Genomic DNA, 23336 nt, shown 5'->3' with positions numbered 1-23336 from the left:
TCCCGTGGTGGGGGCTGTGATGAGCGGGAGTGGGGGTAGGGGGCTGGCTTGTGGCTGCACCCAAGGGTTGGGCAGTAATGGAGTGTCCAGGAAAGATGCTTGACCCCGAAAAAGGTAAATAATAAATAAATTCCTCACCCATGGACTCTATGAGGACTACAAGGTGGCTGTGGATCATATTCTAAGCTTTAGGCTTGTTTATTAGGGAGCCATGGGAACCAGAGCTCCTTCTAAGTCTCAGTATCCGCATCGGCATAATAAAGATAATAATAATGCCTCTCTTATAAGGTGGCTGAGAATTGGACGTTAAAGACCTTAACATCCTATGGCTTACGCTCAGTAAGTGCCCAACAGATGTTCATAACAGCGCCATCTGTGTGTGCGTGTGTGTGTGTGTGTGTGTGTGCGCGCGCGCGCTCGTGTTTATTGCAGGATTGCAGGGTGCCAGGCAAGGAGTTCAGCACAGCTAGTGCTCAAAAAGCCTAACTCCCTGAGGGGTTTAAGGAAAGCCCCCCACCTTTTTTTAGGGGCGCACCTGCGCCATATGGGGTCACATCGGAGCTGTAGCTGCCAGTCTACGCCACAGCCACAGCCGCAGCCGCGCCGGATCCAAGCCGTGTCTGCGACCCACACCACAGCTCACGGCAACGCCGGATCCTTAACCCACTGAGCGAGGCTGATGATCCAACCCACGTCTTCCTGGATCCTAGTCGGATTCATTACTGCTGAGCCACAGCAGGAACTCCAAAAGCGTGTCTTATTTCAGGAGCCTCTGCCAGCTTTTCTGAGATGGGCAACACACTTGGGGTCCTGAGCACTGGGCCACGGGGGTGGGGCTGGCGGGTGGGGAGAGGGTCTGAAAGACGGGACCCCGGGGCCCCCCTGCTCAGTTGCCAGCAAGTGGGGACACTGTTCCCTGTGGCCTCTTCATCTGGAAAATGGGCATGATCCCTGCTTGGCACCTGCAAGGCTTGAAGGGTGAGCCAGAAACAGGGGCTGCCATGCATCATGCATGGGGTGGGGGTAGGGGGTCCTCCCCTCCCCCACCGATCCCACCCAGAGGGGGAACCCCCACACGGCAGGGGGAGGGGGTCTTAACGTGGAAGGTTGAGTGAGGGAGCTGAGAGGGTCTTTGGAGTTTACCTTGTGCGCCGTTTCCCAGGTGGCATTGCAGCGAACCGTCCTGCCAGCAGGTGGGGGACTCACAGGGTTACAGAGCCCTGGCTGAGGCCCACCCCCCTCCCTGTGCCCAGAGCCCCTGAACACTGAGGCCCTGCCCCTCCGGCCCATGGGGGTGGGTGGGAAGGGATTCGAGGACTGCTGGCCAATTTGGGTGATGGATGGGTAAACCGAGGCTGAGGGTTCCCTGCCTGGGAACGGGAGTTCTGAGTGGGAGGCCTCTGGAGTCGGCGCCTGGGGTCGGTCCCCCTCGGCGGCCGCCCTGCAGCATGTTGGGAAGACACTGCACCTCCGGAGGCCACACGGCAGAGCTGGCTTGGGTTCGCAGTGTCATCCCTGGAGTGGGAGGGGGCTTCTCCCTCCCTAGAAGGCTCCACATTCCTGAGAGTTGACGGCACAGGCAGGGGAGGAGGTGGTTGTATAATTAGTGGGTGGGGCCGGGCCACCCCCATTCCTGCCCAGGGCTGGGCCCTGGTCTCCCGGGCTTGCTCCAGGGCGGGGAGGCTTGGCTCCCAAGGGGCCTTCGAATAGGTTGGGTCGCAGTGTGACCCACAGCTGGCAGGTGAAGGGGCAAAGAGGCACCGATGCAGGAAACTTCCTCCCGCCTCCTGTCATCAGGCTGCCTCGGAGGACAGCGCTGCTGGGAAGCCCCGGGCCAAGCTCCAGTGCCGGGAGGTCATGGCATCTGGGGAGGGCTGCCGGCTGCCCCATCCTTGCCAGGCACCAGTGGGCTCCCCATCAGGCCTCAGGCTCAGTGGGGGAGGGTTATGATGGTCCCTTTCCTAAGGCCTGGGGCTCGCCTGGGGACGTGATTGCATGGTGGTCCCAGCTTGTCCTCCAGTGGCACTCAAGCCCCCTTTACCCGCCTATGAAGGTTAAAAGCCCCAGGGTGGGTGGTGGTGGTCTGGAGGGTTGGGGGGGCTGGCTTTGGTCGACAGTCTAGTGCCTTTGGAGATAAAGGGTCGGTGGCATGATCTGGGAAGACTCTGGGCAGCCTGGGTCAGGCTGGTATCCGGGCTGGATGGGCAGCTTGGGTCAGCCTGGCATCCGGGCTGGATGGGCTCTGGCCAGACACCCAGGTGGGTGAGAGGCGCAGAGCCGCCCCTCACCTGGGGGCTGCAGAGCCCCTGGGGGAGGTGCCCTGGGCCGTCACAGAGATGCGCAGACTCACCTTTCCTCCCTCCACACCTGCACCTGCTGGGACTGTTTGATCCCCTTGCTGCCCTGCCCGAACCTCCCCCTCCCATGCTCTGTCTCCCCCGGCCCCTCTGCCCCAGGTCACCCTTGGCCTCCACCCGGGCAGGCTCCTTAGCCTTGGCACTGAGTCACTTCATGGGTCCTTCTCTCCTGAGCCGACTTCCAGCCTGATGAGAAGGCAGGACCAGGGCCGTGGGTAGCCAGGTGGTGGAATTTCCTCTGCTTCTGCTGTGACGGTAGAGTGGGGCCAGCATGGGGAGGAAGGTGGGTTTCAGCACCTGCAGGAAGGGGGTGGCTTACCTGTGTTGTGCGCCCCTCTCCCCTTCATCTGTAGGAGCTCCCTTTTCGTCAGGCAGGATGGAGAGGAGGAAGCCGTGCTGCAGACTTGCCAGCTCAGAGCCTCAGTTTCCCTACTGCGTGGGGGAGGGCCCCCTGGACCCCAGGCCGGGGGGTGGGGGTGGGGACTGTCCCTGGGTGAGGGTCCCATCAGGGGTGTGTTGGGGGGGAGCTTTTGGGGGAAGTGTTGCGGGGGCTGAAGGAATTAGTCCAGGACAAGCTGGCGTGGGAGCCCTCACCCCCTTCCTTCACGTCCTTCTGCGAAGCTCAGGTTCCGCTGGGGGAGTGCGGGGCCGGATGGGCTCTCCTGCTGGAGACAGTCGGCCAGCTGCCCAGTAATGTCCCCACCTCGTGTCGTTACAGATCCCTCGTTCACCTACATCAGGCAGCTGGACACCAAGGTGAAGTTGCTGGAGGGCGACAAGCTTCTGGCGCAGGTAGGTGGGCGGCACCCCGGGGCCAGTGCCACCCCTGCTCCAGGGTCCACCACCCTGCCCAGCTCGCCTGGGCTCCCCTCCCCCTCCACGCCCCTAACCTCCTACCTGCCCCCCACTCCTGCCTGGAGTCACCTCCTGGGACGCTGGGTGGGAGACAGTGTCACTGCTCCAGCGTTTCCCTGTCCGTGGTCCCCTCCCCGCCCCGCTGGTCCGCAAGCTCCTTGGGGACCAGAGCTGGGCTTGTCCCAGAGACAGTGCGGGACACACAATGGCTGAGAAGCGGGCTGCTTTGCCCCTCTGATGGGCGCTTCAGGGCCCGAGAGGTGGGCCGGCATGCCCTCGCTCAGACCCGCGTGGAAGCGTCCTTTCCGTGCCGCGCAGGTTTTTCTCCAGGATGGGGTCCTCCTCCCTCCAGGCCTGGCCTGATCCACAGACCAGTGAGGCCAGGCCTCATCACCCGTGTGTCCCCAGCAAGGGGGACGGTGGGTTAGAGACTTGGCGATGAGGGCAGTGCAGGGAGGGGGCTGCAGGATGAGAGGCGGGGGATAGGTGTTCGTGCCTTTGCTGCGTGCCTTGGAGCACGGCTGGAGCACAGCTGGAGCATGGCTGGAGCACAGCTGGAGCACGCAGGGGGCAAGGCTGCTGGGGGAGGGCCTTTCCTGCTGTGGGCGGGGCGACGGTGTGAGGCTGTGGTCAGCCGGTCGGTGTGTCTGGCGGCCACTGGCTTGAGGACCTTCTAGCCTCTTTCCCTTGTGCTCATCTTTGACTTCATCTCATCCTCCCCCTTGCCCACCCCCCCCACCCCCTCCCCGCCCCCCACCCCTGCCCTGCTGCACCCTGCCCCATACGCCCCTGGCCGGCCGGGATGCCCAGAGCGTTTCTCTGGGAACCAACCCCAGGGAGGGCTCAGCTGCCTGGTCCCGTTGCCCAGCAACGGAGGGGCTTGGCGCCACTGCCCTGCTCAGGCACCTTCTCTGCCCCTGGGCGCTGCTGGGATGTGTGCAGGCCCACGACTGCCCTCCCTCCCCTCCCCCCCTGCGCAGGTGGCAGGATAACTCTCCCAGCCCCGCAGGATGCTGCGGAATACACGCCTCATTTGGGCCCTCCGTCCTCCACACCCCAGGACCACCGCGTCCACATCGGAGCGTAGCCAGGCCTTGAATGGCAAGGCCCGTTTTCAGACTTCCCGCTTTGGTGTTGGGTGCTGTATGGCAGAGGGGCTTGGCCACAAGGAGTGCCAGGTCCTCAGGACTGCCGGGGGCAGGGAGGAGTGTCCGAGGCAGTGGGTAGGCCTCCTGACACCCAAACGCCCTGAGTGGGCCTGACCTGGGCTGGTGCTGGTTGCTAGGGGGTGGAAGGTGGGTTGTGGGAGCTGCAGGCAGAAGTGACTGCAGGGGTGGGGGCAGCACCAGGACTTGGGGGCCTTGACCTGGGGCTGATTTCCAGCCGGTGGAGGAGGGGACGCAGTCACTCGCATATGGCACAATGAAGGCCAGGACCACTGTGGGGCGGTGGGGGACTCTGGTGGGGGTGGGGGTGATTTCGAGTCTGCCCAGATCCAGCTGTCCTTTGTGTCATTGTTTCTGGGGAGAAGCAGAGCTCAGGCCCCCAATTCAGGATGCTGTTTGCAGCCTTATTCTGCTGTCCCAGCAGGGTGTTGCTTGTGGTCCTGTTTCTAAGGACAGGAACGGAAGTGTCCCTTGACCTCGTGGCCTCTGCTCCCCTAGGCCACCTTGTCCCTCAGGGAGAAGACACCCAGGTTCCCGTGGTGGCCTTGGCCTTGTGCACGCACTCAGGCTGCAGGGGGCAGTCCTTCCTCCTCCTTCCTCCCTCGGGGCACCCCCGGTCTCCCCAGGGAGCCCCCACAGCTGTGTCATTCCCCCGCTCCCCACCCGCATACGCAGAGGTGGAGGTTGACGGGGTGCCATGTCTGGAGCATGAGGGGGGCGGCTGCCACCTGGGCAGGGGGTGTCTCTGCCTGGTTCCTCCCCTCCCCCAGCCTGCTCTGACCTGCTCCTGGAGTCAGGTTTGGGCCCTTGTCCTGCAGGCAGCAGCAGTGCAGGTCTGTCCCTGACCTGTACCCATGCTCAGGCCAGGCTCTCTGGGCACAGAGGTTTGTCAGATGGGGGGGTGGCCTGTCGCCTGGGCCCCCCACCCCGCGCTGCCCAGGCTTGCCGGTTGCAGGTGAGATTGGGCTTAAAGGTCAAGATCGGGCTTTGGCCTGGCTCGTCCAGGAGAAGTGCTGAGAGCTGGGCCTGCTCAGCGGCAGTGTTCCAGGTTCCTGGTTTTTGGTAGAACTTTTCCTTCTCCCTGGTGAAGGTGCAAAGCCGTGCTGCTCTGGTGACAGCCACGTGTGCTTGTGTGTGTCATGGAGCTGGACACCGGGTCCCATGCCTGCCTCCTCCTCACGAGGGCTCTGCTGGCAGGCGGGGGTCTTGCCCAGGTCTCTCTGTGAGCCTGTGTCAGCTTGGCTGAGAAGGGGCAGCCGTGTGGCACTGGGGCAGCCGTGCGGCCACGGGTGCACTGCAGGCCAGCCTTGTATCATCTTGTCCCCTTGCTTCAGCCGAGGGGCTGACCCTCAACCTACAGTCTGCAAAGGCACCCAGGGGCCGGGGTGTTGGCAGGGCATGTCCAGGGTCATGGGCAGGGCTCCAGCTGCCCTCGCCACCTGCTGCCAGGGCTTGGCCTTGAACGGGGGTGGATGCTGCTGGCTGTGGAGGAGGCGTTGCCCTTCTGAGCTGCACAGGAGGCGTGAGAAACAGGGAGAGAAGGGCCTCCCTGGCCTGCTCCAGGTTTCCCGGCAGCAGCTGACACCTTGCCTGCCTTTGGGTTCCCGGGGCGGCTCAGAGGGCACCAGCTTTATAAGGACCCTCAAGCCACTTCCCCTGCCCTGGCCTCCACTTGTTCCCCTGTTAGGTGGGCACTCAGTCAATGTACCCCCACACACTCACCTCCTGTGTGTGGGGGTACATCGTGGGGGTACAGCGGTACCCAGGCAGAGCCTGTCCTCAGGGGGCAGTCTCACTCTTTCCCTGCCAGTAGGCTCAGGTGTACAGGCGGGCTATGGGAGCACAGCGGAGGGGGTACAACCCCATGGGCAGGGCTTGGCCCACAAAGAGAGTACTGGTCTCATTTTGAGGGGGTCCAGGGAAGATGGGGTTTCTATAGCCTTCTTCCTCCTGGCCTCCTGCCAGTGGCCTTCACCAGCCACCCCTAGGTGGCCCGGCCCTGAGCTCTCCCAGACCCAGGGGCTGCACTGTTTTGCTGACAGGGTGTCAGGACCCTCTCTTGTGGAGCTGGGCCCCCCACCCCTGCTGGGCTATCAGCTACCCAGCGGTCACATCTGCATCTCCAATGACTTGGCAGATGCATCTTGGGGAGCCCTGCCTGCACCCCACATAGTCTCTTAGGCCAAGAGGGGAGGCTGGTTCTTGCCCAGAATAAGCAAGGTCTGCTTCACCAAGGGAGAGCTGCTTCATGAGGTAGTGAGTGGATCATCGTTGGAGGTAATCAAGGGTGGTTGGACGGATGTGGGGATGGATGGCCGTGTTTGGGAATATTGGAGGAGATTGCTGCCACGGGTAGGGTTCTGGGCTCTGCCTCCTGGGCTCTGGCTTGTGAGATTTTGGCAGCTAAGTCTTGTCGATGGAATCAAATTGCACAGAAACCTCCAGCTCTGTGCAATGTGGCAGATCTGCCTTTGGCAAAAGGGGGGAGAGAGCAGTGGTACTCTTATAACTGTCTTTAGGTGACACGGCTTTGGATTTGGGTCGGAGGGCGGAGGCCTCTGTGGATTCCCGTTCCCGACTGCCCACCCCTCCCCCCATGGCCTCTGTTTAACTCCGAAATAGCTTTAATTAAAAATGTGCCTTTAGTGTTCACAGGCTAAATTACTGTATTGCAGTTCGTATTTTCTTTCTCGTGTCGGTTTTAAAATTTCATCAACACAGCTGCTTCCTCTGCGATGATTCATCTCAGCCCGGTACCCGTTTTGATTTTTCCCGTGGATGCCATGCCTGGCCGGCTGGGCTGGGGGAGGCTGTAATTGATGCCCGGGGGCCTCCGCTCTGACGGTTCCTGCGTTCGCTTCCCTGCTGGGCTGATAAATGCAGGCTCCGCGTGTGCCCAGAAGCCAGCCTCACAAAAGAGCAAGAGCAGGCGGCCAGCTGGGGGAGTGGAGGCAGTGGTCCAGGCCGGCGGCTGCAGCCAGGCACCCCCCTCCTCCTTGTCCCGGTGCTGGCTCTTCCCATCCGGCCTGTGCCACATGGGCTTGCGGAACAGTCAGGTTGGAAATGACCCCAGGATTTACACCAAGCGTGAATGGGGACACTGAGGCCTGGGGGGCAGAGGAGTTCCCAGGATGGCTGACTGCATGAGTCTGTGGGGCTGTGTGACCAAGAACCGGGCGCGGGAGGTTGGGGGATGAGGAAGGGGCTTAGGCAGCTGGGGTCAGCATATGAATTTGGTGGGGACACAGTTCAGCCTGGAGCAGTGGTGGTGTCGGCCTGATGGTGTAAGTAGGTTTGGGCCCTGGAGGAGTCTGACTTCATATGATCCCTGCTCAGCGCTCAACTGCGTGTGGCTTTAGGCAAACTACCTCATGTCCTGGTGCCTCTGTCCCCTCACCTGTAAGATAGGAGTGACGGCGGCGTTGCTGCTCCATGCGTGCCACGCCCACCAGAACCTCCTCCTTCTGTCCCCCCAGGCAGCACCTGCCCTTCTCTCCTCCTGGTCGTGAGAACCTGGGATTTTTTCTTTCTTTTTTCCTTTTTCGTTTTTGGCTGCCCTGCAGCTTATGGAATTCCCAGACTGGGGATCAGATCCAAGCCACAGTTGCAACCTAAGCTGCAGTGGCCGCAATGCCGGATCCTTAACCCACTGTACTGGTCCAGGGATCGAACCTGTGTCCCAGCGCTCCCAAGACACTGCCAATCCCATTGCGCCACAGCCAGAACTCCGGGAACCTGGGATTTTTCAAGATGCCCACTCAGCCAGGCTTGGTCCCTGATGAACTGCTCCTTTTTCCCCCATGTCTGAGTTTTGAACCATCTAAGCTAGTTCTGTCTCCTGTGTCCCCCAAGGAGGGTTGGAGGGTTGTTCTGTTTGGGGGGTTCTCTTGCCACGCCTGCCCTCCCCCCTCCCCAGGAGATGGCTGGCCTCACGGCTTGCCTATGGTGGCAGTTCTTCTTGCCTGTGACATGCCGCCTGTGACAGGTTCTGAGCCATCCCTACTCTGCTTGTTTGGTGTCTGGGGGTGGCCGTCGTGTCCCTGCCCCCTCTATCATGGGTGACATGGTCCCCAGGCTTAAACTGCTTCATTAGCAGAAACTGAGGTCCAGCCTCTTCCTCAGTCAGGGAAACCCCTCTTTCCATCATCCGAGCATCGGTCAGTCCAGCAACAGATGGGCAGGAAAAGACACGGGGGCTTCCACCTCTGCCCCTGTGACCGGGACTTAACCAGTGTCCACTGGGAGCCACAGGCTGGGCCGGTCAGCAGGCGAGAGGCCAGCCTGGGACTCTAGAGCCAGAGGGCCTGGTCCAAATCCCCAAAGTGCTGCTTTCCAGCTGGGTGACATAGGTGTTGGCTTTATCTCTCTGTGCCTCTGTCTTCCCATCTGTAAAATGGTGCGGTCCCAGGATTAAAGGGCCAGTCACGGAAAGCACTGAGGGCTGGCCCTGGAGGATGGTGAGGTTGTGGGCCAGGCACTGTGACCTCGCCTGTGGGCCATCCAGTGGCAGAGGGTCCTTGTGGTCCCCAGTTGACCACATGCAAAAGCAGTCGGAGACCCGGGAAGTTGGCGAGTTGCTCCGATCCACCAGCTGCGATGGGATTTGGACGCTGCAACATCTGCACCCTCCAGAGTCCCCCACCTCCCTCTGCGGAGATCACACGAACTGTCCCTCAGTCATCCGGTCCTGCCAAGGGGATCTGTGAGGCGCGGAAGGCGGTCATCGTGGTGGCTGAGACCTGGTCTGCGTGTTCCCCGTCAGTCACAGGCTGCCGGGGCTGTGCACACAGCTGACTTTGAGAAATGGGATCGAGGACCCGGCATTGCCCGGGGAGCAGGAAGTCGGGCCGCGGACAAGCAGTGTTAGCTGTACATTAACCCACGTGGACACGGCGCTGCCTGAGCCCAGCGCTGACTAGGAACCTATGGGCCCCCGGCCTTGCTGCAGCCGCTTTGTTTAATGGCCTGCAAATGAGTGCTCTTAAAATCAAAGTGGGGGAAAGGAAGGTGAATCTGCTGGGTAGGACCTGTCCGTTCTTGCGAGGGACCTTGCGGGCCCCCTTCGCCCTGATACCCGGCCTCGCCCAGCTGCCCAGGATCTTGGGGGCCCCAGTGCTCGGGTGCGGCAGGCCTGCTCTCACTCCTTGTTTGTAAACACACAGGGGGCGCCTTAGGGTCCCCCACCTCGGCCCTTGGCCCACCCTCCTCCACTCCCGCCCAGCCGAAGTCCTGGTGGCTTTGGGCTAGTGGGTTTCCAGGGGAGGGAGGGCAGAGGTGAGGGTCGTGGCTGGCCAGTGTGCTGGGTGACACTGCTGTCTTCCTTGCAGCTGCCCCGCCCCTACGGCCGCCCGAGAAGCTGGCTTCAGGTAGAGCTGCCTGGTGGGACTTGTTTGCAGTGGGGTGTGTGCGGGGTGGGGGCTGCTTGGAGTGCTGTGTAGTGCCTGGTCTCCTCTGGGTGCCCCCGTCCCTTCCTGGGAGCCGACCACCACCCAGGGTGCCCTGGTCGTGCCTTGAGATTCATCTCAGGATATGCCCTCTCTCCGAGCAGGCGTCAACTCCCCGCTTTGCCAAACAAGAGCAGCAGCCCTAAGACAGGAGTTTGTCTTGGGGCTCAGCGGGTTATGAACCCAACTAGCATCCATGAGGATGCAGGTTCGATCCCTGGCCTCACTCAGCGGGTTAAGGATCTGGTGTTGCTGTGGCCGTGGTATAGGCCAATGGCTACAACTCCAGTTCAACCCCCTAGCCTGGGAATCTCCATATGCTGCCGGTGCGGCTGTAAGAAAACAAAAGTTCTGAGACAGTGGCCTCTCCAGGCCCCCTCTTACCCGCCTCATCAGAGGTCCCCAGCTTGCAGGGTGGATGGGCAGTTGGTGATTCCCACTTTGCAGGAGGACATGAGGGGCTTGTCAAGGCCACAGGAGTAGTGCTGGCTGCTGGCGGGACCAGGTCCCAGGACCAGGTCCCCGAGGGGTGGGGGCTGGGGGCAGGAAGAGCCCCCGGGCTCCCACCTCTACCACCCCTGCCCGCCCCTCAGAGGTAGGTGTTATTACCATGTGTTACGGTTTTGGAAAGCAGGGCTGGTATCAACGTGGGGTTGGAGCCCTGTCCCTGTGATGGAGACGCCGACACCTCCCGGTGCTACGGGGGCGACCAGGCTGGGGATGACTCCCTCTGCGGGGGTCCTGCCCTGGTCACTGCATACAGATCAGCCTGGCAGCCCTGGGTCTGGGGGTCCAAGCGGCCACCCGAGGGCGGGCTGCAGAGTGGGGGCCCTGGGCACCTCTGTGTCGGGCTCACCTTCCATCCCCAGAGCTGCAGGCCGCCTTCTCGCTGCCACCCCTGCCTGAGTGCACACAGCAGGTGCTTGAGCACCTCCGGCAGCAGCACCAGCCCGCTCAAGGGGCTGAGGGCCCTTTGGGAGCAGGAAGGCTGGGTGAGAGTAGCTGCCTCTGAACGAGCCCAGAAAGCCCCCCACCCAGTGGAGGGGTGGGAGGGGGGCAGCCCCCCTTTTCTCCAAGTTCCTGCGCTTGCCTGCTTCTGTTCGCCTCCCTGGACAGTGCCCCCAGGTAGATGTGGGGGCGGCCCCCGGCTTTGTGAGCAGGAGCCCCTGGGAAGGCGATGACCTGGGCACCTCTGCTGCTCGGGGTGTCGTCGCAGAGGCTGGGCAGCCTGAGCTCACCCAGCCCGCCGCAGGCAGCCCGGAGCTTGGGCAGCGTTGCAGTGACGGCCCTGGACGGAGGCCCGGGGAGCTCTTGGCGGTGGGCTGGGGGCTCTGCGGACTCCTGGGTCTCTCTCTGCCGCCTCCGAACTCTGCTGCTGCCCTTGGTGGGCGGACCGGACGGGGGCAGGACCTGGACTGGTTCCTTCCCTCGGAAGGGTTGGGCACTTCTACTCCTGCTCAAGTCCTGCTCCGTGTCAGCCCCGCCTCCCCGTGTCCCCAGGGACCCACGTCAGGGAGTGTGGGGGCAGGGTGGCCCCCCAGGGGCCGTGTTGCCCTCCCACCCCCACTGGGTCCTTGGCCCCCAGCTCCCGCAGATGTGGGCCCAGCTGCCCCCAGATGCCACTTCAGCTCTGCCCCCGTCAGCGGTGAGGCCGTAGGGCTCTCCCTCTTCCTGGGCACCGGCGGGCAAATCGCAGGATTTTTAATTTGGATGTAAGTGCAATTATGGCTCCTCATTTCGATGCGTCATTAGTCGCGTTGGCCTCGAGAGAGCGCGCGTGTCCGCCCCGCCAGCTCCGTGTTGCGCTAATAAAGTTCTGCGGGCCCCTTGCCGAAGGCTGGGGTGGGAATTGCAACCGCTAATTAAAAACTCCCACCCCCTTTGCACACCCCCCCCCCCGAAGTTATCTGGGGGGAGGAAGGAGACACACAAACCAGTGTTTTCAGTGACAATACACGAGAGCTGCCTCCGAACCCGTCTGGTCCAGGGCCAGGGGAGCCGTGGAGGAGGTGGGAGTGGGAGTGGGCCCAGAGCATCTTGCCCAGACGGTGTGCGGGCAAGAACAGGGCAGTGCCCGCTGCCCTGGTCACAGGGCCGGCGGGAGAGGACCGTGGCCCTGATCCCAGGCTCTGTGGCCAGATCCATGTCAGCGGGTGTGGGTGTGGGTATGGGCGTGGGCCTCCCCCTGGCCCCTGGCTTTCTCCCACCGGCCTGGCAAGGCCGGTGAGGGTGTGCCCACAGGGTGGCATCAGGGCCCAGGTGAGAGGCCTGCGACCCCAGGTGTGGACATTCAGGGCCTTGGGCTTGCAACGTGCTCTCTGTTGGAGAAGATTTTGTCACTGTCCCGGAGACCTAGTCAGGAAAATAATTTGGGGTTTTTACCTTTAGGTAGAGCTGGGGTGACCCCACAGGGAGGGGAGGCAGGGGCGCCCTGAGGAGGGGGACCCCCAATGGGGGGGGCGAGGGGCGGGCCTGCGTTTTGCTGCCTGGCGGTGGGGGTCCGCTTGATCGCACAGACCCCTGGCTGGCCCGGGAGCAGCAGCAGACCTCCGGCTCCCCTGCCTCAGGTTAACCCAGGCCGTGATGGGCCGTGGTGGTCCCATTTGGAGATAGAGGGCTGTGCCCAAGGCCCCCCGGTGAGACCCTGCCGCACCCCAGGGCCACCACTGGAGGGCAGGTCCCCACTCCTCTCCCCTCTGTGCCCCTTGGGACCTGGGCTCCCACTCTGGTCCCCCCCAGGCCATGGGAACAGTTCTCAGCTGAACAGCTGGTCTTTGCTCTGGGCAGTGGGCTCCTGGGGGTGGCTTAACCAGGGGGTGACTGCCTTTCCACCTCCACACCCCACCCTACAGCCACCTACAGGGCCCTGTGCGCCCTCTCGAGGCCTTGGGACCATGAGACCTGGGGCGGACGGGGGTGGGGGGCAGTGCTGACCAGGGGTGATGGGGGCGGGAGAGCAGAACCCAGCATATTGATGAGGCTGCAGTGAGGTCCTGTGGATCCTAGGTCCCGCGGCTGGTGGGAGGGAAGCAGGGTCTGTGCAGACCCCTCTGGCCAAGCAGAGGGGGGCTGATGAGCGGGAGGAGGGACCTCGGGGCGAGGCTGCTGCTGTCTCACCTGCCGGCCTCAGCCCTGGCCTCCTCCCTTCCAAGGGTTTGTTTGGGCAACTCAAGTGCCCGTTGATTTGTGGGACATTCCACTGCATTTATCTGCCCAGGAGGGTTCTCTTGGTTCCTTCCGAGTAGAAGAAGAGCATGTTTGGGCCGGAAACACCACCCCCAGGGGCTTCGTGATGCCCAGGGCCTGAGGGCCAAGCCTCAGCCCAACCAGGGGGCCTGCGTTGGGTTGAGGGTGCTGCTAGGTCCGTCTCCTCTCTGTGTCCAGCCCCCAGCCTCAGCCTCGGGGTCGGGGGGTTGCTTTGCCTGAGCGGAACCACCTGATAAATATGTGCCCATTCACCCATTACCCATGCATGCATTCATTCTTCATTCCCCCCTCCTTTTTTTTTTTTTCCTTTTTTTCTTTTGCTTTTTAGGGCTGAACCTACAGCATACGGAAGTTCCCAGGCCAGGGGTCGAATCAGAGCTGCAGCTGCCCGCCTGCACCACAGCCACAGCCACAGCCACGCCGGATCCTTAACCTACTGAATGAGGCCCGGGATCAAACCCGCATCCTCAAGGTGCATGGAGTGGACCAGACCCCTGCCGGCCCGCAAGGGAGCCCTGTGGACGAGCAGGCAGGGGTGTCCCGTCGGGTGAGGGGCCAGCAGTCCTTGGCCCCCCAGCCCAGCCCCTCGCAGCTAACCCCCCCTCTCCTTCTCTCGTGCAGCAGGCGGGCTCTGGAGAGTTCCGGACGCTGCGGAAAGGCTTCTCCCCGTACCACTCGGAGTCACAGCTCCCCAGCCTGCCGCCCTCCTACCAGGAGTCCCTGCAGAATGTGAGTGCCCCTCCCCCAGAGCCCCACTGTCCCCATGGGGGCCCAGCTCCTCCGGGAGAGGAGGGCTGAGGCTCAGACCAGCTAGGGACCTGCCCAGGCTTCTGCCCAAGCTGCTGCCAGGTCAAGGCGTGAGCTCACGGCCAGAGTGCCCTTCTTCACTCTTCCAGGACAGGCTTGGGCCCTGACTCCCAACCCTTGACCCTTGACTCTTGGAGCCTCGTGAGGGCCCAGCATGCTGGTTAGAGGTGGCGGCCCACCTGGCATGACGCTGCGGGAGTGCAGCTGGTGCTCGGGCCGTGAGGCCCAGCCTCTGTCCCTCTGTGCCACCTGCATCACTCCTCAGACACTGCAGGGACAGAGAGGACATCCGGCTGGCACTGGAGCCTGGGGTGTGGCTGCGGTGTATATATGCAGAGGTTGCCATCGTGGACTTGGTAAGGGAGGTAGGGGAGGAGTCATGACAGTGCCCTGTAGGTATCAACAGGGGGCCTCCAAGGTTCTCTTGGGTTCTACCTGGGCTCTGGCCTGCCCCGAATGGGAAAGGAGAGGCGGGGCCTGGGGCCTGAGGTGTGCGGGGCAGCTCAGGACTGCTCCTCGTGGCCCAGGCACCTGTCATCCCGGCATGATGCCTGCGTTCAGAGCACACAGATCTTAGAAGCAGAAAGGACATTGAGGGTGGCCGGGAGAAGGGGACGAGGGCACGAAAGCGTTCCGCTAGCTGATTGCGCAGATCCGTGGATACGCTGCCAACCCGGGAGCCCGCATCTGCGCGAGCGCTGTGGGTGTTCACGGGGCCTCTCCATGCACACGCCGTACAGGGGGCTCTCTGCATATGTAAGCCCACGGCAAGGCAGGGACCTGACTGTCCCCAGGGGACAGATGAGAAATGGAGCTGGTCTGAGGCCACCCTGCGATGTGGGCCTGGACTCTCCACCTCGGCCGGCAAGGGCGGCAACCTTGGTGCCTCCCCGGGCCTCTGTGCCTCCGGGAACCGGGTGGTGCTGTGGGCGGCTGAGCGTCCTGCTGTTTCTCTCTGGGGCCTTCGCACCTTCTCCGGGAGCGCAGCTGCTGCTGCTGTGCAGGCGGCAGAGGCCGCTGATGACCAGAGGATCCAAATATTTATCCAGGAGCCCCGTGGCTGAGTGAGGCTCCGACTGCTTGGCAATAAGGGCTCTCGGAAAAGCCCAGTCTCGCCCCCACCCCGGCAGGGGCCCTTCCTCCCCGCCTGCCCGCCCTTCTCTCTGATCGTCAGCTAACGGTGCTGTGCGCTGGAGCCTCTCAGTGAGCTGCAAACTGTAAAGGGTTGTGCTCCTGTGCTGTGCCAGGCCTGTGGGGTGAGAGCAGAGGAAGCTCGCTACCCCAGGTCTCTCTAGAAGACATATCCTGAGTGAGGGCTGAGCTTCTGAGGCCTTGACAGTGCAGCTCAAGGCTGTTGAAAGGAGTGAGACTTCTGGAAGGCTTCCTGGAGGAGGCCTTAGCAGGGGCTCTGTTTGCCTCCTTGAGATTGCTCTGTACACTGGGGGTTGTCACCCCACTTTGGAGGGGGGGATGCACCAGGGTGGCATGCGGCTAGTATGTGCCAGCACCAGGCCACCCCAGGCCTGGAGGCCAGGGGCCAGCCTGAAGCTCCACCGAGGCTGGGGGGCAGGTTCTGGGTAGATGGAGAGGGTTGGGGTATCTTATGGGGCAGACACAGGCTGCTGAGTGAGCAGTAGGGGGGCTGGAGCTGAGGTGGGGGCTCAGAGGGTGCCAAGCCCCGGGGAACCCTGTGTCTGGCATTCAGGCCCATAGGGAGAGCGAGGTTCAGGTGGGGAGCCCGCGCCTGTGCTCTGACGCTGCCGAGGGCATAGCCTGCTCCATGCCTGGGGTGGGCACACCTTCTGGAAGGCCACCTGCATGTCCACATGTCAGAGGCCTCCGAGGGGAAACTGGGGACCCGGTGGGGTGGGGCCACCCCCTCCCTGCCCAGCTGGCTGTCCCTCCCCCCACCCCTCCCTTCTCCCCGCTCCCCGCCCATCAGTGGAGCAGGGGGGTGACTCCTAAGCCTTCTGAGAGGAGGATGCGCTCCACAGGTTCCCTGGGAAAACTGGTTTCTTACTTCTTTTTTGGTTAATTAACTTTTTTTTTTTTTGGTCTTTTTTGTCTTCTTAGGGCCGTACCTGAGGCATATGAAGCTTCTCAGACTAGGGGTCAAATCAGAGCTGTAGCCGCCGGCCTACTCCACAGCCCCAGCAATGTCAGACCCAAGCCACATCTGCAACCTACACCACAGCTCACGGCAATGCCAGATCCTTAACCCACTGAGCGAGGCCAGGGACCGAACCCACAACCCCATGGCTCCCAGTCGGATTCTTTTCCGCTGCGCCACGATGGGAACTCCAGTTAATTAACTTTTTTTTTAAGCACACATTTCAATGGTTGTCCTACCTTCGCAGTCGTCACAGTGGAACCTGGCTGGTCCCCTGGTAAGAAGGAAACGCCAGACTTGCTGGTAGTCCCTCCCGGCTCTCCTCCCGGGCGCTGGCACCTGCTCATTTTGCCCTTTCTGGATGCTTCGTAGATGTGGAATCCTAAGCCTTGGCATCCTCTCAGTGACCGGCTTTTGCCCTGAGCACCCCGTTTCCGAGGCTCATTGACAGTGAGTCAGAGCTTCGTTCCTTCCCACAGTTGAATCCCGAGCTGTCGTGTGGGTCCCACGTTTTGTTCATCTGCTCTTTAGTTGCCGTATGTCGTTTTGCTTCCATTTTTTACCTGTTGTGACTGGTGCTGCTCTGACCGCTCCCGGACGGGCACGTGTGTAGACGGCTGTGCTCAGTGCTCTTGGGCATACGCCTGTCTCCTTGAACACCAGCACTGGAGTCACGCAGACCTGGGTTTAAGCCTCAGCACCCTTCTTTATTTTTTATTTTATTTTTTTTGGTCTTTTTGTCTTTTTCTAGGGCCACTCCCGTGGCATATGGAGGTTCCCGGGCTAGGGGTCTAATTGGAGCTGTAGCTGCCAGCCTACACCAGAGCCACAGCAACAGGGGATCCCAGCCGCGTCTGGGACCACAGCTCACGGCGATGCCGGATCCTTGACCCACTGAGCAAGGCCAGGGATCGAACCCATAACCTCATGGTTCCTAGTCGGATTCGTAAACCACTGTGCCACGACGGGAACTCCCAGCGCCCTTCTTTACTAGCTGGTTGGCCTTGGGCGAGTTGCGCAGTGTCCCCGTCCTCATCTGTAAAATGGGCCCATAGAGAGATGGCGTCCGCGCCTAGGGTCGTAACCTGCCCCCTTAGGCCGCTCTTCTCCTGGCGGGTGCTTTGCAGGCTGTGCTCTGCCACCCCCACCACGGGATGCCTGCAGGGCTGAGCTGGGTTTGGAAAAGGCCCTAAGGGTACAGTCTTGGCCAGTGTCCAGTGGTGGCTTCCCTTATAGGGTCCTGAGACCACGCTCATTTGCTCCGTCCACCCAGTGAGGCCGGCCAGCAAACGGTTGCACCATCTACCCCGGCCACGTGCAGTTCCTGCCTGCCTTTGCTGCAGGAATCAGCCCTCCTTACAGAGCAGGCGGTGCTGGGAGCGCCGGGTGCAGACAGGACCTGAGGCCAGAGGTGCCTGGGCCAGCCGCCTTCCTGGGCTCTGTGTGTGTGGATGTCGCCCCCTGCTGGCCTGTGCGGGGAGGGCAGCCTTCTGCCATAGGGCGCACACCTGTATGTGGCCTGACCCCCCAGAACCCAGTTTGGTTCCCCGACATGACACACCGGCCTGGGCACCAGAGATCAGGTGGCCTGGGCCAGAGTCAGGAAGACAGCAGCCCAGGTCTCTGTGCACACCCGGGACACAGGGACCTGAGGGGCGGAGTGGACCGGGCCTGCCCCCAGAGCCTTGCCCAAGCCAGCTCTCCCGGACCCCAGGGCTGCAGGCCTCTGTGTGGAGCCAGAGCAGGCTGAGCCTGCGAGGGCCCAGGAGCAGGGCCAGGGCACCCTGGCTGGTGAGAAGAGTGCAGAGGTTGGCCGCTGGCAGCAAAAGATGCCAGGCACCGAGGGTCCCTGTGCAGGGTGGCCCAGCTGGGCAGGCTCCCAGGGCAGTGGCCTCATTGGCCTGATCACTGGAGGGGCCTTCAGGGCCCACTGACTGAGAAGGAAACTGAGACTCAGGGCTGCAAAGGGGCCCAAGGATGCTCCCCCTGCTCATGTACCCCCTGGGCCGCTCCTGGTGTTTTCTCTCCGCTTCCAGCACCACCGGCTGGTTGCCCTCAGGCCACTCCTGGCATCTCGCGTCCTGCTGGCCCCGGGGCTCCATCTAGCTCCTCAGGCGTGAGCTCTTTCATGTGGCCTTGGTCCCTTCTTGACCTTGCTCAGGGGCCGGTTCCGCTGCAGCCCCAGCCGAAAGCCCTGCCTCCTGCCCTGTGGCCACCTGGGCCAGTGCCCCTTGGGGAGGAGCTGGGTGGACACTTGGCCTCTGACACAGGTGGCAGGGAGCCAGGAAGCTGGATCCCTTCCTCTCCCGGCCCCCGTCTCCTGGCCCCCAGGCTGATGTGGGAGCCGGGCACCTAGTTGCCAGTTAGACTGCAGGATGAGGCAGCAGTCCCCAGACAGGGAGGCTCAGGGCCGGAAGCCCCAGGAATGCCCGGGGTGGAGCCTAGGGGACGGGGAGGGGGCTTAGGAGTCAGGCCCAGGCCGTCTGTATCATCCTAGGTGAGCTGCAGAGGAGGTGACAGACCTTCCAAGCAGGTGAGAGACCTTCCACGTGTGCCAGGCTGTGCAGAGGAGCCTGCGGGATGGGGTGCTGCCCCTCGGCCCCCATGGTCTCTGGCCTGGGCCCCGGCCCCACGGACCCAAGGATCCCTCCCAGCTGCTGGTCGCACCTGTGGCTGCCACCTGGGAGCCAGCCAGGGTGAGCTAAGACATGGTTCTGCCCACAGGGCCCCGCCTGCCCTGTTCCCGAGCTGTCCTCGCCGCCCTCCGCCGGCTACAGCGCCGCAGGACAGAAGCCCGAGGCTGTGGTGCACGCGATGAAGGTGAGGGCCAGGCCCTGCCCGGTTCCCGCTCCCTCCGGGGCCCCCAGGTCCCTGGCACTTCAGGACCCTGTGACCTAGGACCCCGCTTGCCCTCTCTGCAGGCAGCTGGGGGACTTTGGTCCAGTGGCCGTGGCTGCCTGGAGTGTGGGGTGGGGGTTGGGAGGCGGGGTGGTGGCTGCGTCACCCCTGCAGCCAGGGAGCTGAGGCCTGGGGCAGGTGGGGAGGACAGGTGCTCCTGGAGTGGGGGTGGGGCAGGATGGCCGGGATGGAAGCTCGGGTCTCCCAGGCCCAGCTCTCCCTGCCCCCCTCCTGCTCAGGGCCTTGGGGTGCACCCTGGGGCCTGTCCACTGAGGTGCCCCCATCCCTACCCCCCTAGCAGGGACACAGGCACGTGGTTCCCCGCAGGCAGCCCGCTCGCTGTGCCTGGCAGGTGGCAACTGGACACCCCCCCCCCATGTGCATGTGCCAGCCTGTCCTGAGTCCCAAGTGGGGTCCCGGGTTTGGAGTGCAACAGCGGTCCCCACCCCGCCTGTCCACCTGCTCTGCCCCCAGTGCCAATGTGGGCCGCCGCTTCCCTTGCGTGGTGTCTACGGTGTCACTGGGCCGAGGCGACAGGACAACCGGGCCCTCAGGCCTCTCCAGCCCCCGATCCCAGGGCCCCGCGGCTAGGCGTCCACCACTGCCCCTTGTGGTGGGGGAAGCTGGGGCCTTGCCCGAGGCCTGCCTGTGACCTCTGCCCCTGACCCTGGGGCCGCCCCCTGCAGGTCCTGGAGGTACATGAGAACCTGGACCGGCAGCTCCAGGACAGCTGCGAGGAGGACCTGAGCGAGAAGGAGAAGGCCATTGTCCGCGAGATGTGCAACGTGAGGCGCCTCCTGGGGCCGGGGCCGGGGTGACCGGGCGAGTCCCAGTGTGGCCACAACCCCCCTGGGAGGTGACCCGGGGGGCTGGGAGCCCGGGCCTCGCTCCTCCCCTCCCCCACTTCCCCTCCCCCCTTTCCTCCCTGCTCCCTGGTCTTGTTTGCCCTGTGTATCCTGACCCTTGGTCCCTGTCCCCTGTGCTCTGCTGGCTCCTGGCACACAGGTGGTGCCCAGACTGCGGTGCAGGCGGAACCCTCAGCTCTGCGGGACCCTCCTGGCCGTGGCTGCCTTGGCCTTTGGCAGCTGGGCTGCCTCTGGGTCTCTGGGGAGGTGGCGCCTGGATCTGGGACCCACCTGGCCAGTGCGCCTTGCCTCGTGGGACCCTTGTGGGAGTCAGCAGGGGAGGTGGTTCACGGGGCTGCCCCCTGGGGCGGGGTATCCCCCCGCTGCTGCCTCCTGGGTCTGTAGGGCCCACTGGACAGCTTCGGGCCCAAGTCTGCACCCTCGAGGTGCCAGCTCAGTCGCCTTGGGGTGGGAGGCACGGTGCGGAGGGCGCACGTGCAAAGACCCGGTCTGAGGGTCTCCAGGTGTCATGTGGCCTCAGTGTCCCCTCCTGGCCCCTGGCTCTGGGGACACCCTGGGCGGGTGCAGGGTGGACCCTCCATTCCCAGCTTGCCCCTCCCCACAGGTGGTCTGGAGAAAACTGGGGGATGCCGCCAGCTCCAAGCCCTCCATCCGGCAGCACCTGTCCGGGAACCAGTTCAAAGGGCCTTTGTAGGGCCGTTGCTCCGTGGAGGTGGACTGGCCCTGCCTGGGGTCCCTGGGCGCCGAGCCACCGTCTCCTCTAGTCTGGTGAACTGTACATAGGACGCTGCCTGCCGTGGCCTGGCTGCCGGGGTCCGACTCCATCTCCTGCCTCTCACTCACCAGCAGACTGGGAAGACGGCTCCCCGCGGGAGAGTGGCCTGGTCGGCCTCGTTCCTGCTCTGGGCTCCCCCGGTGCAAGGCTTTGGCCGCTTCGAGAGGCCAGGCCCAGGGACTGTCCCAGGCTGGGCCCAGCCTTGGTGGAGGGGCACGTATGTCATCAAGCCCTTCAGCCCTGGCTGCCACCTACACCGGACAGAGGCCACCGGCAGCTGCACTAACGCACAGGGCCCCCACCTGCTGTGGCTTGAACTCTGGCGGCCTCAGTGCCGGGTCCCGAGCTGGACAAGGAAACTCACCTGCGGCCCTTCCTCTGGCCCTGTGCCCAGGCTTCCTGCTGCCAGCCACTGCTTGTTTTTGGAGTTCAGGTCTCCACCCGCAGCCACACACTCTCTGCAGCGTCCCCTTGCCCTCTCCCAGGTTGCGCCCTATCTTTTCGGGGTCCTTCCTACCCAGGGCCCGAGGCCCCTGCTCAGGAACAGCGCCCCATCCCGGATCACTGTGGACAGAGCTGCGTGGCCGCAGGTGAAGGAGGTCTGCCCTCCTTGGGAGAAGCCCGACCGGGCTCTGGCTTTCATTTTCCTGTGTGACCTTCAGCAAGTCACTCAGCCTCTCTGGGCCCCAGAGAGGTGGGAAAGGAGGGCTCAGAGGGCCTTTGAGCTGTGCTCACGGTTTGCGAGCTTTAGTCGGCCTGTGCCCACCCTCACCGCTCGCCAGCCATCGGGGTCCACCTGCGGGAGAGGTCACTGTGGGGTGGGGACGAGGCCCGAGCTGAGTCCCCCCTGAGGCCTTGTCGCCTCCTCCTCTCAGGGGACACTCAGCTCCCTTTCTGAGCCTCAGTGTCCTCTCCTGCAGAACGGGCAGCTCAAGGCCCTCCTTGTAGGGCTCTGGGGGACAAATAAGACCTTCCGTGTAAATTGATCGTGTGTAAACTGTGAAGTGAGACGTGTAGATTTACCATTAGTGTGTGAGGCAAACGAGGCCCAGGGCTGAGGGACGGCGGCGCCACAAACACTGTCCCAGAGCCTGGGAGGCAGGGCTGCCGCGGCTCTAACCAGCCCTGGCTCCTCCTGTGTTTTCAGTTCCTCGGCCGCCACTGGCTTCGGCGCTTCAGCGGGACTTGGCGCTCCGTGCAGCAGGGGACGGGGACCCAGCAAGGGGCCAGACGAGGCCCCCCTGCTCCTCTTCCCAGCGGCGCCTCTGAGTCGTTCCTCCGTCTGCCCTGGCGCCTTTGGGTCGACACTCTCAGGGGAAAGGCCCTCGGCCCTCACTGTGCCCAGGGAGTGCTCCGTGGGTGCTGCTGACGGCGCCAGGCAGGTCCTCTTGCCCTGGGTGTTACAGGAAGCTGTGGGCCCCTGGAAGGAGCTGGCCCGCAGGTCAGGTAGTGAGCCTTCCTGTGACTAGCGAGCGTGTGCACCTGGCGCTGGGTGAACATCCGTGGACACAGTTCTGGGTGATTCCTGCCCAAGTGGGCAGTGAACTGGGGGGCGGAGGCCCTCTCTGGGTGTTGGAGTCCAAAGGACCGCGGAGCAGCTTGGGTCCCTTTGGGGTGGGAGCCATACCTGGGAGCCCAGATGTCCTGTCTAGGTCAGGCTGGCTTGGCCACCACTGAAAATAAGCAATAAGTCAGGTGTCCTGGTTCTGCAGGTCGCCTGCAAACTGACCCAGGGAAGAACAGCCTCAAAGGGACCTTTCCCTGCTGGAAGGAAGCGACCCTGTCCTGACTTCTGCAGGGGTGTCCAGGGAGTGGGACAGGTGTTTCCGCGGGAGGCAGCCCCGGGCGGATGCTGGTGTCTCCTTTCTGCCCCTGCCCATTCCCCGGAGCCAGCCTCACATGGGAGTGGCTTTCTAGGACAGCACTGTACCTGTGACAGTCACCTCGAACATAAGTTGCTGAAAAGCCTGCAGCACTTCTGCCTGCTTCTCACCGGGCTCAGGGTGAGGGCGCGGCAGGAGCCCGTGGCTGGGGGGGGGTCACAGGGGCCAGCTCAGGGCGAGTCCCAGCTCTGCCACGAGCAGGGAGGTGACACTGGCAACCCTCCTCCCATCTGGAGCTTTAGCTCTGAAAGCTTGTGGTGGGGTGAACTCTCCTCAATCCTTTTCTGTTTCACATCCTCTGATTCTAGATCCTAAAGTCCCCGTGGCACCTGTGCTGTGGCTTCCGTTCCCACTGTGATGGATGTCACCCTTCCAGCCTCATCCCAGGTGGCCAAGCCCATCCTGGAATCGGAACCCGCTGAGCACATTTTTTAGCCACACATCAGTGTTTAAAGAGAAAAAAAGTGACCTTTTTTTTTTTTTTTTTTTTTTGGGTCCTTGAAAACTTGAGCGGAAACTGCATACTACTGATCTTTTTTTTTTTTAAAGAAATGAAATGCATGACTGCAGAGCGGTAGAGGTGTATATTTTTCATAACGCGGGGGACCTATTTGTGCTGCTCTCTGGGAACGGGCGGGTCTCCTGGTCCCTGTCCCCAGGCCGGCAGCTCTACCTTGGGTAGGACGCGACAGCCCCGATCACAGGGGCCCGCCCCTCCCCGGCTCCGGGCGGAGCTGGGAGCCCTGGGCTCGGTGCCGCGTCTACCTTCTCTTGAACCACTTTGATTTGGGGAGAGAGAAAGAAATAGAACTTTTGATAGTGTGGTAAAAACCTTGATTTGAACTATTTTAGTAAAAGGAGTAACAGAGAAGTTTGTGATAGTGTCTACTTTGCGCTAGAGAAATAAAGGCCTTTGCGAGCCTCCGTGGTGGTGTGCGGTGCTCCTTTGTCGCAGGCGGAGGACCAGG

At 62.8% G+C, this 23336-nt stretch overlaps 1 protein-coding gene across 2 annotated transcripts in view; it reads left to right on the top strand.

Annotated features, from left to right (window-relative positions):
• Window positions 1-23292, top strand: part of CCDC85C (coiled-coil domain containing 85C) — an 82922-nt gene extending 59630 nt beyond the window's left edge. Inside the window, exons 2-6 of one of the 2 annotated variants that reach the window (XM_021099688.1) lie at window positions 3076-3149; window positions 13654-13758; window positions 18671-18766; window positions 19531-19629; window positions 20315-23292. In XM_021099688.1, the coding sequence (XP_020955347.1) occupies window positions 3076-3149; window positions 13654-13758; window positions 18671-18766; window positions 19531-19629; window positions 20315-20404 (464 nt within the window). In that variant the 3' untranslated portion in view covers window positions 20405-23292. Of the gene's footprint in view, window positions 1-3075; window positions 3150-13650; window positions 13759-18670; window positions 18767-19530; window positions 19630-20314 lie in introns of both variants that reach the window. The other variant, XM_021099687.1, reaches the window with a different exon arrangement.

Source organism: Sus scrofa, chromosome 7, assembly GCF_000003025.6.
Source record: "Sus scrofa isolate TJ Tabasco breed Duroc chromosome 7, Sscrofa11.1, whole genome shotgun sequence".
Taxonomy (NCBI): domain Eukaryota; kingdom Metazoa; phylum Chordata; class Mammalia; order Artiodactyla; family Suidae; genus Sus; species Sus scrofa.
This window is presented reverse-complemented; position numbering and strand designations above follow the sequence as displayed.